Here is a 12,628-nt window from a genome sequence, read left to right as displayed (position 1 = left end):
TTGGCCAGCAGTGGGTCTGTCTTGGAGCCGGCTGGCATTGGCTCTATTGGACACAGGGGAAGCTCCTAGCAGCTTCTCACAGAAGCCATCCTTGTAGCCCCCCTGGCTACCAAAACCTTGCCACGCAAACCCAGTACATCCCTGAAGTGTTTATAAGCACATGGATGAAGAGCTATGATCAGTTAGATTTCCAAGAGAGTTTTGAAAGCCCTTAATCACAGCTTTTGAGGGACACTTAACAGCTAGGTCATAAAAAAAGAAAAGACGTGGCACAGATAAATAATTCCCCAAAAGGTACAAAACAGAGGATAGGAGTAAACAACTGGTCTTCACAGTTGAGAAAGGTGAGTTTTCACCTGTTTCTGTACTGGGACCTTTGCTATTCACGATATCCATAAACGACCTGAAAAAAAGAGATTAAAGTTTGCCGACAACACCAGGTCATGGAAAAGAAATACACTGAGTGTTAATAAATACACAGAAGCCCCAGCTGGCTGAAGAGGCTTCCACGCTGGAAAGAGTTGGAGGCTGGGAGATTAGTAGGAGTATCGCCCATGCTTGCATTGCTCTCATTCTTGGAGCAATTGCTATTAGCCAGAGTGAGAAGCAGATCAAAGGTGCAGCCATTCTTTACACCTTTGTCTTTAAGTACCAGGCCACAGTAAAATAGATATGGAAAGTCAGTAAAGTCTACTTAGCTGGCAACTCACTTAACATAAGACTTTCTAATACATGTCTTGAAACTCTGAAAAGTTTATGATTTTTAACCTGTATCTGAAGCAAGAGAAATTACTTAAAAATGCGATCCACTAAGAACAGGATTACTGAACTTCTAATATACATTTACCACCACTTAAACGTATTTCAGATAATACATTAAACCAGACATTCAGATATATTATTCAATTTAATTAGACAACTCATAAAATGCAGACGTGCAAATTAAAATTAAAATCAAGTGTAAAATTTCATACAAAGAATAAAAAGTAAATTGCAGGGCTTTGAAATCCAACAACTTCCCTTTTATAGGTGTATTTTAAGGCTACAGTTTGTTTTATCTATATCATTTCATCAGGCTTACAATTCTGCTACCTCATTAATGAGCTCCAGTTGCAAATAATCTGTCTCAAAAATCTTCTCATTATGTTGCACACAGCCACAAACATATTGCACGGAATAATTTGCCTATGCTTACGAACACTAATCCTCAAATGGAAAATACATTAAAAACAACCTGTGGCATTTGAAGTGGTATGCCAACCACAATGTCTCTATCTACATGCCTGTTGGCAGTCTCTTTATTTAGCTTGAAGTATATTTAACTAAAAGTTTTTTCAAGCAAAGCAAAATGTTCGCTTCAAATGAAATGTACAACTTCCCTTCAAAAGAATACTACCTGTGAACATATATATGTATACAACATTTATAGCCCAGTATTTGTTTATGTTGATGTCTCTGCATGTATTTCATATGAATACATCTTCAATTTTGAATGGATTATAAAAAATACAGTTACGAGTGATAACACTGAACAAAGTGCCATAACTCAAATAAATTTTAAAAAAAAAATCTTATGACAAAAAATAATGTTACTGATCTCATTACACTTAATTTATAGGTAATGTGTTAGAAGAGTAAGGAATCAAAATTAATTCCATTATATAGAATGAATATTCCAGAGTATTTTTAACACTTCAGAAAACTGACATCATTATGGGACTGCCTGATGAAAAACTCTACTCGTTTCATGCAGTACAATAAAGAGAATGACAGATGACTACAACAATTAAAATAACGCCTTAGGATCTTGGTCACAGCTGGATACATAATACCAGATTAGAAAGATCAGTGATCTTGTTTGCCTATTAAATTAAATGACAATATAGATATAGACTTCTGCAAATAAATTATTTCAACATCTGTGAAAAGCTTATTTTATTGTATTTGCAAAACTTGCTTAATTGACCAGAAATATACCAAAATTTGTCATTTTCAATATGTCATATTCCTAGCTGCTCTTTTACTAGCTGCTCCATTACTAGCTGCTCTTCTCAGTCCAACATACTGCGATTTATTTTTATTAAGAGAGTACATTTTTTTTTATTTAAATACGAGGATTTTTTTTTTTTTAATTAAGGAATGTATTATTCACCTTATTATTCTTTTCACAACTTTTTCCTCTTGTCTCAATGGTATCTATTCACAATTAACCCCTCAGTAAGAAAGGGATACAGGAATGCAGCTCCCTCTGGTGTCAGTCAATGTCCTTTTTTGTGACAGCCAAATAAAATGTCTTGGAAGCAACATGTTGTCTTTCCTCCACCCAAGAACACATGTGTGTTTTGATAGCCTTTTTTGAACAATTATTTTCCTGACATTTAAAACAGACCTATGAGCTGAAAATCGAATACTAGCTAGCAGCTACTAGCTGAAAATAGAATAAAAATAATACTGCTCATTGCCTTCCTCATTTTTTTAATTAAAACCACCAAAACATATATCATCCACTCCTTTTCATTACCATGGTAGTAAGGGTACAATGGCTTAGAAAATCTGAAAAAAACTACTAATGAGTTTTACAGTTCTCCTCTTTCTCCATTTGTTTCTCTTAATTTGTTTTACCTCCTAATTTTGTCCCATATTTTCTTAAACGTTTGTCCAGCATTGGCTTCTGTGCACAAATGAATAATTTCTAACTATCCAATACACCAATACAAACAGATACTAAAGTAAAATAAATGTTATTTTTGTCTTGTTCTGGGGGACTGGGTATGTATCAGATGAACTGAAGTCAACTACAATCGCCACATAAGGTTCTGAACCTTATTTCAGGCTAATTAAACAAAGTGTGGCAAACAGACGTCTTATAAGTCTTATACACTGTGTTGTACAAATTCCTAGAAGGACACTAACATGCTGCAGGATCAGGGAACAAATCAGCAGTCCCCTCAAAACTCCAGTCCTCAAATTCACCTGAATTACGGCATTCTCTATGCTGCATCCATCAGCAAACATTAAAGAAAGGGCACTTAAATTAATCATTTTACAACACTAGATCAGTTACCATCAGATTTAATTACAGGCTCTCAGACAAGGAACGGGGCACGAGCCCTAAGGCAGGACTTGTGGAACAAGCCACTTCTTTACTATCCTCTCGCATTTTTAAAGAAAAAGAGTTCCAAACCCTTCAACTGCATCTAAACCTGAACAGCATCCTGCAGATCAGTTATGGCAGCAGCAGCCCCCTAGGAACCATGGTCTCAATTTTAAGTAGCTATCTGGATAAATAAATTGAACACCTAAAGTGCTCAATGCCATAAAACAGTAACATTTTTGGAAACTCAAGAGGATCTCAGGCCAATGCAAGACGCATCAAGCAGGTCAATCAAAATGAGGCAATTGTTCAATGTTGCCAAAAGTATTAACCTTAATTAATTTAGCCTTAACTAATCCGTCAAACTTCTGGAGCTCAGCAGGAGAGGGGGAAGAGCAGGGGCAGGGTTAACATGTACACAAACAAAATCTAATCCAACATACTTATCAGTGGAATTAAATTATAAAAATATTTCATAGATTAAATATGTCATAACATTATTGGTGTTACATAATTCAATTTAATATTATTAAATGTTATTCTAATATTAAAATAGTAAATCGAAATATACAAACATTTTGATATTATTACAGTTTAAAAATATAGGTTTGGCAATTTGATTTTTTCAAAACATGGAGACATTGATAAAATAGCAGAAAGAATAAGGTAAGAATTCAGTATGTTACCCACCTATACACTATCATTCCTTGATTTCTATTATTTCAATCCCATTCACACACTAAACACTGGTTTTGCCCAGTACATTTTCTAAAAAATAAATGCATAGAACAAAAGCAGCCGTAAAACCTGTCTCATGTCCTACTGCACAATCCCTTCCCAATATACTTACACTATGCAAACCTCCATTATTCACTACTGAATAGTTCCTTCCTACACAATATAGCATATATATATTAGAAAATATTCTTTCAGGATAATTAGTTACTGCGTAAGTCGCTAACAATATATAACCAAGGTCCCTTTATAAAGCAAAACAAGAAAGTTATTCTATTAATACAATTTTCCTCCTCCATTAACTCTGGCATGTAATTTAACATATCCATTGCCTGTTGATTCAGCTTCAGATCTTCACTACATTAATTTTATTTAATTGACTGTTTTAGCAAAAATCAAGGTATATCTGAGTTTCACTTGAGACCTCAGGCTTGTTTCTCATCAGGATCATTTCAATCTCACAGCTCAGTGGCTAGGAGATGGACTAAAAGCTAGGAGACTGAACTGCCTCCCCAGGCTTGGAGATAAGAACCTTGGCAGATCCTTGAGAACTTCAGTGGCTATGGTTGAGCAAGCTCTGAAAAACGATGTACTAAATATAGTTCGGTGATGTTAATTAGGAACCTATCATTATGGAGGTGTAAGGGCAGTCCACAAGGACAGGATTTAAGGATTGGAACAGGAATAGCAGTATACTGAAGAGACAATGCGGTTCCTTTAGCCAGCAAAACTGAATGAGGCATTTATCAGCCAACCTGACCAAGCTATCAAAAGTACCAAATAAACTGTTAAAGGCCATCTCTGGAGCAAGTCTGACGCTTCTTGTGGGCATCCAAGAAGAAAAAGTCAGCCTTCAAAAATCTCCAGTCATGGAGGTCTGAGATATCATCTCTTATCTCCTACTGAAGACACCATCAAGTAAACCAGCTCAGATTATCAATTAGTTATTTGGAAATCTGTGAAATAGACTGCTTGAGAACTGAACTTGCTGTTGAAGGCACCAGTCCCAAAGATCATTTCACAGGGAAGTCTTGCTCTTCCTTTCCTTTTTTTAATATCACTTGAAATCACAGCACTATGTAGGGAAGGAATTAATGACTGGTAGGACGTTTTTTTGCTAACACATAATTGTTTTCAATGAGAAATTACTGACCATTTGCTCATCCCCTCATTATCATTTGAGGTGGACATGAAACAGCATCACATTACCAATATTGCCACTGCTGGGTAGACAATATCAAGAAATTAGACAGAAGCCTTTGAGAGGATGGGGGTCTCTGAAAAGCGGGGTAAGCCTTTAGTTTTCAAGTCCATCAGTTCCCCTGCCCTATGTGCCTAAGAACACTTTCTCTGGTGTTCCCTGGCGATCATAGTAATAATGAAGAAAGAGGGGTGACTAACAAAGAAAATTCACAGAGAATACTGAATATGCTTGTGAGCACAGTGAGAAGGAGGATTCCCAGGGCAGGACCTGTCACAAGGATTCTGCTGGTTCTGGAATACTGACTGAAGCTCTAGCTGCAGATCTGCAGAGAACTACCTCTGATCACGCAACATGTGGGGACCTCACCATGTGCTGAAGATATTGTCCAGACAGGATGAAAAGAAAAGGCTGGTCTTAGAGCTGAAGAACCCTGTTTCTAAAGATTAGCTGCAGTCCAGACACTTTGCTGGTAAGTATTTCTGGAGAAAAAATTCCCACTTATTGAATGTTAACACCTTAAGTCATGGCAAATGAAGGTTTTCCTGAGGTGAGAAAATGTCTCTCACAAGACAAGCAGTGTTTAAAACCCTCTAGGGGATCACGTGGTAAGCAAAAAATAAGGAAGAAAAGTTAGAAGTGTCCGGGGGTGGGGGGAGGGAAGGGGGGAGAAATCATATGCTTGAAAGTCAGGGTTTCACGCCTGAAAACTAACAAATAAGGCGTGAGGAAAAGAAATAACTAACGAGGACAACATGGTAAAAATAGGAAATAGTACTAAGAAAAAATAGAGGGGAAAGGCTACTGAAGGTTCAATGTTAATTGAAAACTGCTTCCACTAGCACAAAAGGCACTCCAGCTTAGCAGAGTTATGCGGTGTTCTCTTTCTTTATACAGAGGTAGAAGAAAAAAAGGGAAATTACATCTTGCTACGATTGAATAAAAGTTCTGGCCTGAATGCCTGCAATATAAATATTCATTAACGGAACATACTCAAAAGGAGAAATATTCTCCTCCCCAGATGGAGGTGTCAGAAACCAGGGCCAAGAACAAACTCCATCGGTTAGATTTCATATGTGGTACTGAGATTCTGTGTACAGGGAACAGCTGCATAAAATGAAAAAAAAAGATTGGTCAATAGATGTGAACAAAATGAGGAGGTTACATGCACACAAGAGAACTATTTATCCGTCTTCTAACAATAGCACAGCTGCACAGCGCTATCAGTTGTATGTTGGAATGCTATAGCCTTACATACACTAACATATACCAACTCAGGCAATACTGGAGTACTAATGTATCTGCAATATTGCTCAAAAAAAATGGGTAAGCATTTCTCCAAAGCAGATACAATTGGAAAGCAAGAAATACAGGGAAGAATGGCTAAGAAACTAAAACAGGTGGTGGTGTTGTCCAGAGAGTTTCTGTTGCCGCAGTGCTAAGAAAAGCTGTCAGAAGACAGATCTTTTTATGAAGTTAGAGAAGATTGGGAATAGACAGGGGGGAGAAAAAATTACTTACTGGCAATTTTCTATGTTGTATCAAGACAGACTGATGTGTTTTCATGCTCCAGGGAGAAAGGCAAGGACTATCACTCAAAGCAGAAATAAATATTTTGTCCTTTCATCTCTGCTTCTTTTAAAGGTCAAAAAATTTCTCAAACTGAACAATTAAAAGCAACACATCAAATAAACTATGAAAGGATTGAGAATTTGTATGGAGACACATAGCAGCTATTGCTGACATACTGATGTAAAGCTCTTTTCATTTTATATTAAAACACAGGAAAACAGAATTCCTGTCATTCAATAGGTATTGTTTCTGCAGGTATGTCCTACCTACACAGTGCTGTTCAGGCTGAAAAGCCCTCCAGAAGTCACCTAGTCCAACACCCCGCTCAAAGCAGATCCAATTAGTCGAGTTATTAGTATCTCCAAGAATGGAGATCTAACAACACACGTGACAAAACTCTACACTTCGCTTTTCAAAAAACATTTCTAAACAATGTTTTTTGGTATCATTTGAAGTACTGGAGGCTCTAATTCCATCAAAGTGTTCCTTGCCCATATCATATCAGAAGAAAGATTAAGAACAGTTGGTCTTGAGAGTCATAATGGCAGGAGACCATTGGCAGGAGAGGAAAACCTCTCTATTTGAGGGCCAGTAATTGAAAAATCTTAGAAGCAGAAATGACTAAGTGCTAATCAGGTCAAAGACCACTCATTTAAATTTGCGTAACTTTATGGTCAAAAGCAAAAGCAGCTTTAAACAACATGAAACCCTACCAGAACACTCAGTTTCTGCTCTAAGAGTGATGCCTCATTTCGTCTACAACTTAAAGGCTGATTCTCAAATATACACATTATCCACAGAAAACAAAAAAGGAAGGACTGCAGAGATGGTTGCCAGGGGACTGCTGTGAAACCATGCCCGCTGGCTGTGACTCACAGGCAACTTCTAAAATTTATCTGCATGTCAGCAGGCCTCGCTGTACACTGGTAAGAGTGACACAGCACGTGAAGCATGTGAGGAACAAAATTCCTATGCCAGAACTCCCAAATCCTTTTGAATTTGTATTGCTGCTAGCACAAACAGGCAGAAAAGCTTAAAAAAAAAAACCCAACCACAAAACAAATCTGGAACAAAATACTTTCACAGGTACTCATACCTTTGTAACACGATCTCTATTTTTATAGAGCAGTCCTTAATGTTGCTGCGAAATAAGGATTATTTGCAAAACATGTTCTATTTAATTTTTTTTGTTGAAAACATACACAGTATAAACCAAAAGCTTGCTTCAGCTGGTATAAACCCTGCCAGTAGAAAACCTACAAACACCATGATACTATCTGGAGGGAAGAACAAAAGATTGAAGTAACAGGTCCTGCCCATCAGTGTTTAACTTATAAAAAATTCTGACTGATCTATTCTGGGCTTGCTGTTGCACAGTAAACTAGTGCATTTTCCCTCCTCTTTTACCCTCCTTGTCATTTCCAACATTGCATGCCTTTTTGACCACTACTGAGTCATAAGCTCATGACAGAAACTCCTGTAAAGTGAAACCAGCTAATGTAGGGCTCATCCCTATGTATGCACGCTTCAAGTAGAACCACATTCCTTTTACAGAAAAGGAGTTTACATAATTATTGTTATATTCCCTTGAAAGTATCTCTCTAACTGTGCTATACATTAGGCAAGCCATATAACAAATGCGAGAGCATTCAGTAAGTGTTCTTCAATACTTTTTTTCTCCCTTAATTGAGGTCTTCCTGTTCTGGTATTGCTTTGTCCTGACCTCCTCCTGAGCAGTTGTACACACAGTGTCAGGCATAAGCTCTGTATACCAAGGAAACATAGCAAAGGCAGCTGAATCTCAATAGGTAAATACTGTGACCATGATGTTGAGTTAGAAGTTGATGTTCTTTAAAATTGAAAAACCAAGTGATTTGTGGAGTTTTTTAAGGTCAAATGAACCTTCCAAATGAAAGTATCAAATGTAAACTTGGAATGCCACCTATGAAAGGAAATTCTCCTAGATGGAGTATATAATCACATAAGAATTTTTAAAACAAGCAAACTAAAGTAAATTAATACAGTATTATTAAGAGTGACCTGGAAGGGGAGGCTAGTACATGAGTGGCTAAGTCTGAGAAGGGCTTTTGGCAGAATGAAGCAAACCACAGATGGTGATCATATACTGCATCCTAATCTGATACGCTCTTGGTTCACTGAAAAGGATTTAAATAGTTAAGTTATTTTCCTTGCTGTTGCAGCAGCTATACTAATAATGTTCATATTTATGTGCTATAAGTCTTCCTGTCTTGATTGCATAATTCAGTGTCCTCAATTAAAGTCTTCAACCTAATAGTACCCTAACAGCTTTGAAAGGCTGCTAAAACGGAGTCACCATACAATATACCAAACCAATACTAACTAAATCTAGTTGACAAATTAGGCTACATCACCTAACACCCTAAGATACTGACGGAGGTGCAAGACTTTTCACATTGTAGATATATATACACACACGTTTTAATATTTAATGTGTTGGTAGTCTTACTGATGTCCTAGTGGTTAAAAAGCACCTGTAGTATTGGAAATTCAAAACGCTATCACGCTGGTTCATCTGACAATTTCTTAAACTTGCTGTAACTTAAAGAAAAAACAACACAGAAACCAGCCTTTTCAGAATATCTCCTCCAGAGCTTGAGAAGCATTCACGTCTCTCAAATGCACCAAGGGAAAAATCGTTGACAGAAGGGGAAAGGAAGAAAAATCTTTAGCTGTTTGAAATACCATGTAATAACTACATTTCTGGGTTTATTATTTTAAAAGGCAACTACTTTTTTTTTTTTGCTGAATGACCACAACATGATCAAGGGTTTAAGTTAAGAGAATTGAGCAACCAGTGATATCTTCCTCATTATGTCATATTCCCTACTCAAGAATTGCTCTAAGGTTAGCAATTACTGACTTCATTAACTACCAGATACCTTTTTCTGTCATGTTCCACTAGTAACAGAAATATATGGCTGAACAGTTTTTAAGATGTGCTGCTGGAAAGATTCCTAGCTTTCTTTCACAGAAGTCCATGCTAGTCAGTACCCACAAAAGGAGTACACTCAAGGCTCAGCCACAATTTTCTACCGAGAATTTCAAAAGGTGTTCTTATTTCAAGCACAAAAACTGTGACTGTAAAATATATTAGTTCTAAATACAGCTATTAGGACAAAGTACTTACTTAGGCTACTCAGTTGTCTGATTATATTTGCCAAGGAGATATTGGTGACACATTCCAATTCATTCTTGATACCTCGAGGCAGAGCTGTGTGGCACAGATGCCTGGGGTCTATGTTCCTTTTTACCAGCGGCATTCTGAAATGTATCAGAGGACCAGCAAACCTGTAAAGAAAGGAGACAAAACACTGTTATAAGTCTAATGATGTTTTAAATTCAGATTACATCTAAAGTTAAATTGACTAGTCCTAACAAGGTAAAAATACCTCCACAGTACCGATGGAATTCATTGCTCTGAGTACATAAATCTTTTCTTCTTTGCCCAACGAAAGACTATTTCATTCTCTCTCTTTAAACCTTTACCTGACTCAGATGCCAGTGAAGTGACAAATAATTTTTTACAGTTCATGCTTTTTTCTTTTTCCCCCTGAAAAAAAAGACAGGAAAATCTTTGCAGTACAAAAAAGCTGAAGAATGATTTCCTTCTAGATGGACTACTTCCTTATTCAGGCCAGGCAAAGTCCAACAACAAATTCCCTTTATTATGAGGTCAAAGTCAAACTAGTTGCCTATTCCACCTGAAAAGCAGATATGACCCATTCATTATATAATGGCATGTTACTACCAGCAGTCCTCCTTCAAGTCTAAACATCACTTCTAAATCATACCTAATCAAGGTAAGAAAAGAGAAGATGTTTCCCTTCCACCTACACTGCTACCGGCACTAAATTCAGCTAAGAAAGCATCTTCCAAATACAAATGTCCGTAGTAAACTTGTAGTGCAAAGTCCTTCATGATTCAGAAATCCCACCCCTCCACACCTTTCCAAATCCACATACGTTAAATTAACCACTAGTCTTTACTATTTCTGCAGACAGTGTAAGAATCATCTCAGGCTGTGAATCCCAGGCTTGTAATTTTCTGCACCCACAGCACTGATTGGAAGGAGTTTCCCAGGGGGCAAGTTATGCCTCTCATCTCATTAGTACTGCTTATTAAGACCTGTCTACTAAAACTTTTCTTCATGAAAAACGGATTCCCTAAAATTCTGTAATTTTTCCATCATCTGTCATGTAAAACTCTGAATGGCCAATTCAAAACTCCCATTTGATACACAGTGAATGGATACACTTGGTGTTGTAATAACTTCCCTTCCCATTGCAGAAGGGATTACACTTTCTCCACATGGTGAGGCAGACAAGTTTTCCACAATGCAACCTGCAGTTCTAGCCCCTCAACCGGACAGCCTGCCACAGCTTCATCCATCCTCTGCTTAGAAGCTTTATCCCAAAGTATTCCCAGGACACAGTTAGGGCTTCACGTTGTGTGACAGAATCTTCCCTGCAGTATATATTTAGTCACTGTCATCTTTACTTGGTTGAAACGGAGACATTTTTTGGATAAGAATAACGTAGGGCCACGATGCTAGAGCTGAAATTTTGCTGACCTAGAATGGCATAGAGGAATTAGAAGAGTCAAAGAGACTGTAACGCGGTATCTTCATCTCGCAGACTGCTTAGATTTCTCATTGCCACTTTTCCTGGGAGTATATTCTTTCACTGATGCCAGGGCTCACGGCTGAGGGACTCAGGCAGGATCCTTAAGTCTACAGGAGACACACCTCTGTGTTTCCAGGATCTGATTAGACTTCATTCATTGCATTTTAACACCATGTCTACTGCCCTTATTTTCTTGAGAGATCAAAAATATTTTATGGCTTTTGAGGGATAAGAACCAATGAAAATAATTTTTCTAGTCACTGGCTTAAGGGAAAGGTTATACAGTTCTTAAAATTTTGTAATTTAGTTTCTCAGTGTTAACAATAAAATTATGGAAGTGTGCATGGGGCAGGGGTAAATTATAAGAACAGACTTCTGTTTTTATTTTCTAGCAATATCCCAAATCGTCTAGTCCCTAAATACTTGAGTGCTAAAAGCCAGCCGGTGCATACCAGCTAAATGAAATAAGAAGTGCAAATCTCAATACTGTCTCAGATAGAAGCAATGAGAAAGTGTTTATAGTTAAAGTGAGACTTTATACCTGCTGGTACAAGACACAGGTGTAGCATGAAGCAAGGGAGATCAGACAGGCCCCATCAGCAGAGCTCCTGCTGTCTTAGGAGTACACAACCCCTCTACCCCAGTGACAAGACCCTGAAGAAACCCTTAACTACAGGTTTGTTATCATGGTTCCTCAACAGAAAATAAAGGAACCACTCTGTCGCTGTAAAAGAAACACAACAAATGATACGACAGCAATGTTCTACAGAAGCAATTAAATATTAATTCCAGAGTTAAGCCCTTTCTTGATTACTGCTTTAATGATACTGTTGTATAAACAGCACAGTAGGCAAGTCTTTTAAAGAGGTGCAAACACGCATGTAAAGAAACGTTTTCACAGAAAAAGTAAAAATCTACATATAAAAGAAACTTAGAGTCCTCCTTTTTTTCTTTCTTTCTTTCTTACATAGATCTGTGTTATAAAGGTTAAAAAAATCTGTAAATAACAGGCATAAAAGCAGTTGATGGCTAGTGCACTTTTTCTTTTAACTTATATAATCAAGATGTTAGTAAGTGATATTACTCTCCCTTCTTGATCTTCTATCATTCATGAAAAAACTTGGCCAATTTACAGCATGTATAGATCATAAAGCTTCAGATGTCCAAGTGACAGATTCTTTAGAAAACTGTGTGTAATAGCAATTGAAAAAAAAATATCTTAAAAGTAATTACAGCCAACTGCTAGCTAGATTTTACATAACAGCGTTTGAGTGTATACTGCCCTTCAGTGGTCTGATTTGTCTCTAAGATAGAACACTTAACAAAATAGCTGAAAAGACACAGTATTGGCCCAAACATTTT

The 12,628-nt window shown here is 37.3% G+C and overlaps 1 protein-coding gene across 1 annotated transcript in view; it reads right to left on the bottom strand.

The window, feature by feature from the left end:
• WASF1 (WAS protein family, member 1) overlaps positions 1–9,926 on the bottom strand; it is a 34,165-nt gene extending 24,239 nt beyond the window's left edge. The window contains exon 1 of the mRNA XM_009893618.1: positions 9,772–9,926. Within this exon, the coding sequence (XP_009891920.1) occupies positions 9,772–9,904 (133 nt within the window). The 5' untranslated portion in view covers positions 9,905–9,926. The remainder of the gene's footprint in view (positions 1–9,771) is intronic.
• Between the last annotated feature and the right edge of the window lie 2,702 nt (positions 9,927–12,628).

Source organism: Charadrius vociferus, unplaced genomic scaffold (assembly GCF_000708025.1).
Source record: "Charadrius vociferus isolate BGI_N301 unplaced genomic scaffold, ASM70802v2 scaffold359, whole genome shotgun sequence".
Lineage (NCBI taxonomy): Eukaryota > Metazoa > Chordata > Aves > Charadriiformes > Charadriidae > Charadrius > Charadrius vociferus.
Note: the sequence above shows the minus strand (reverse complement) of the source record. Positions and strands in the feature narration are given on the sequence as shown.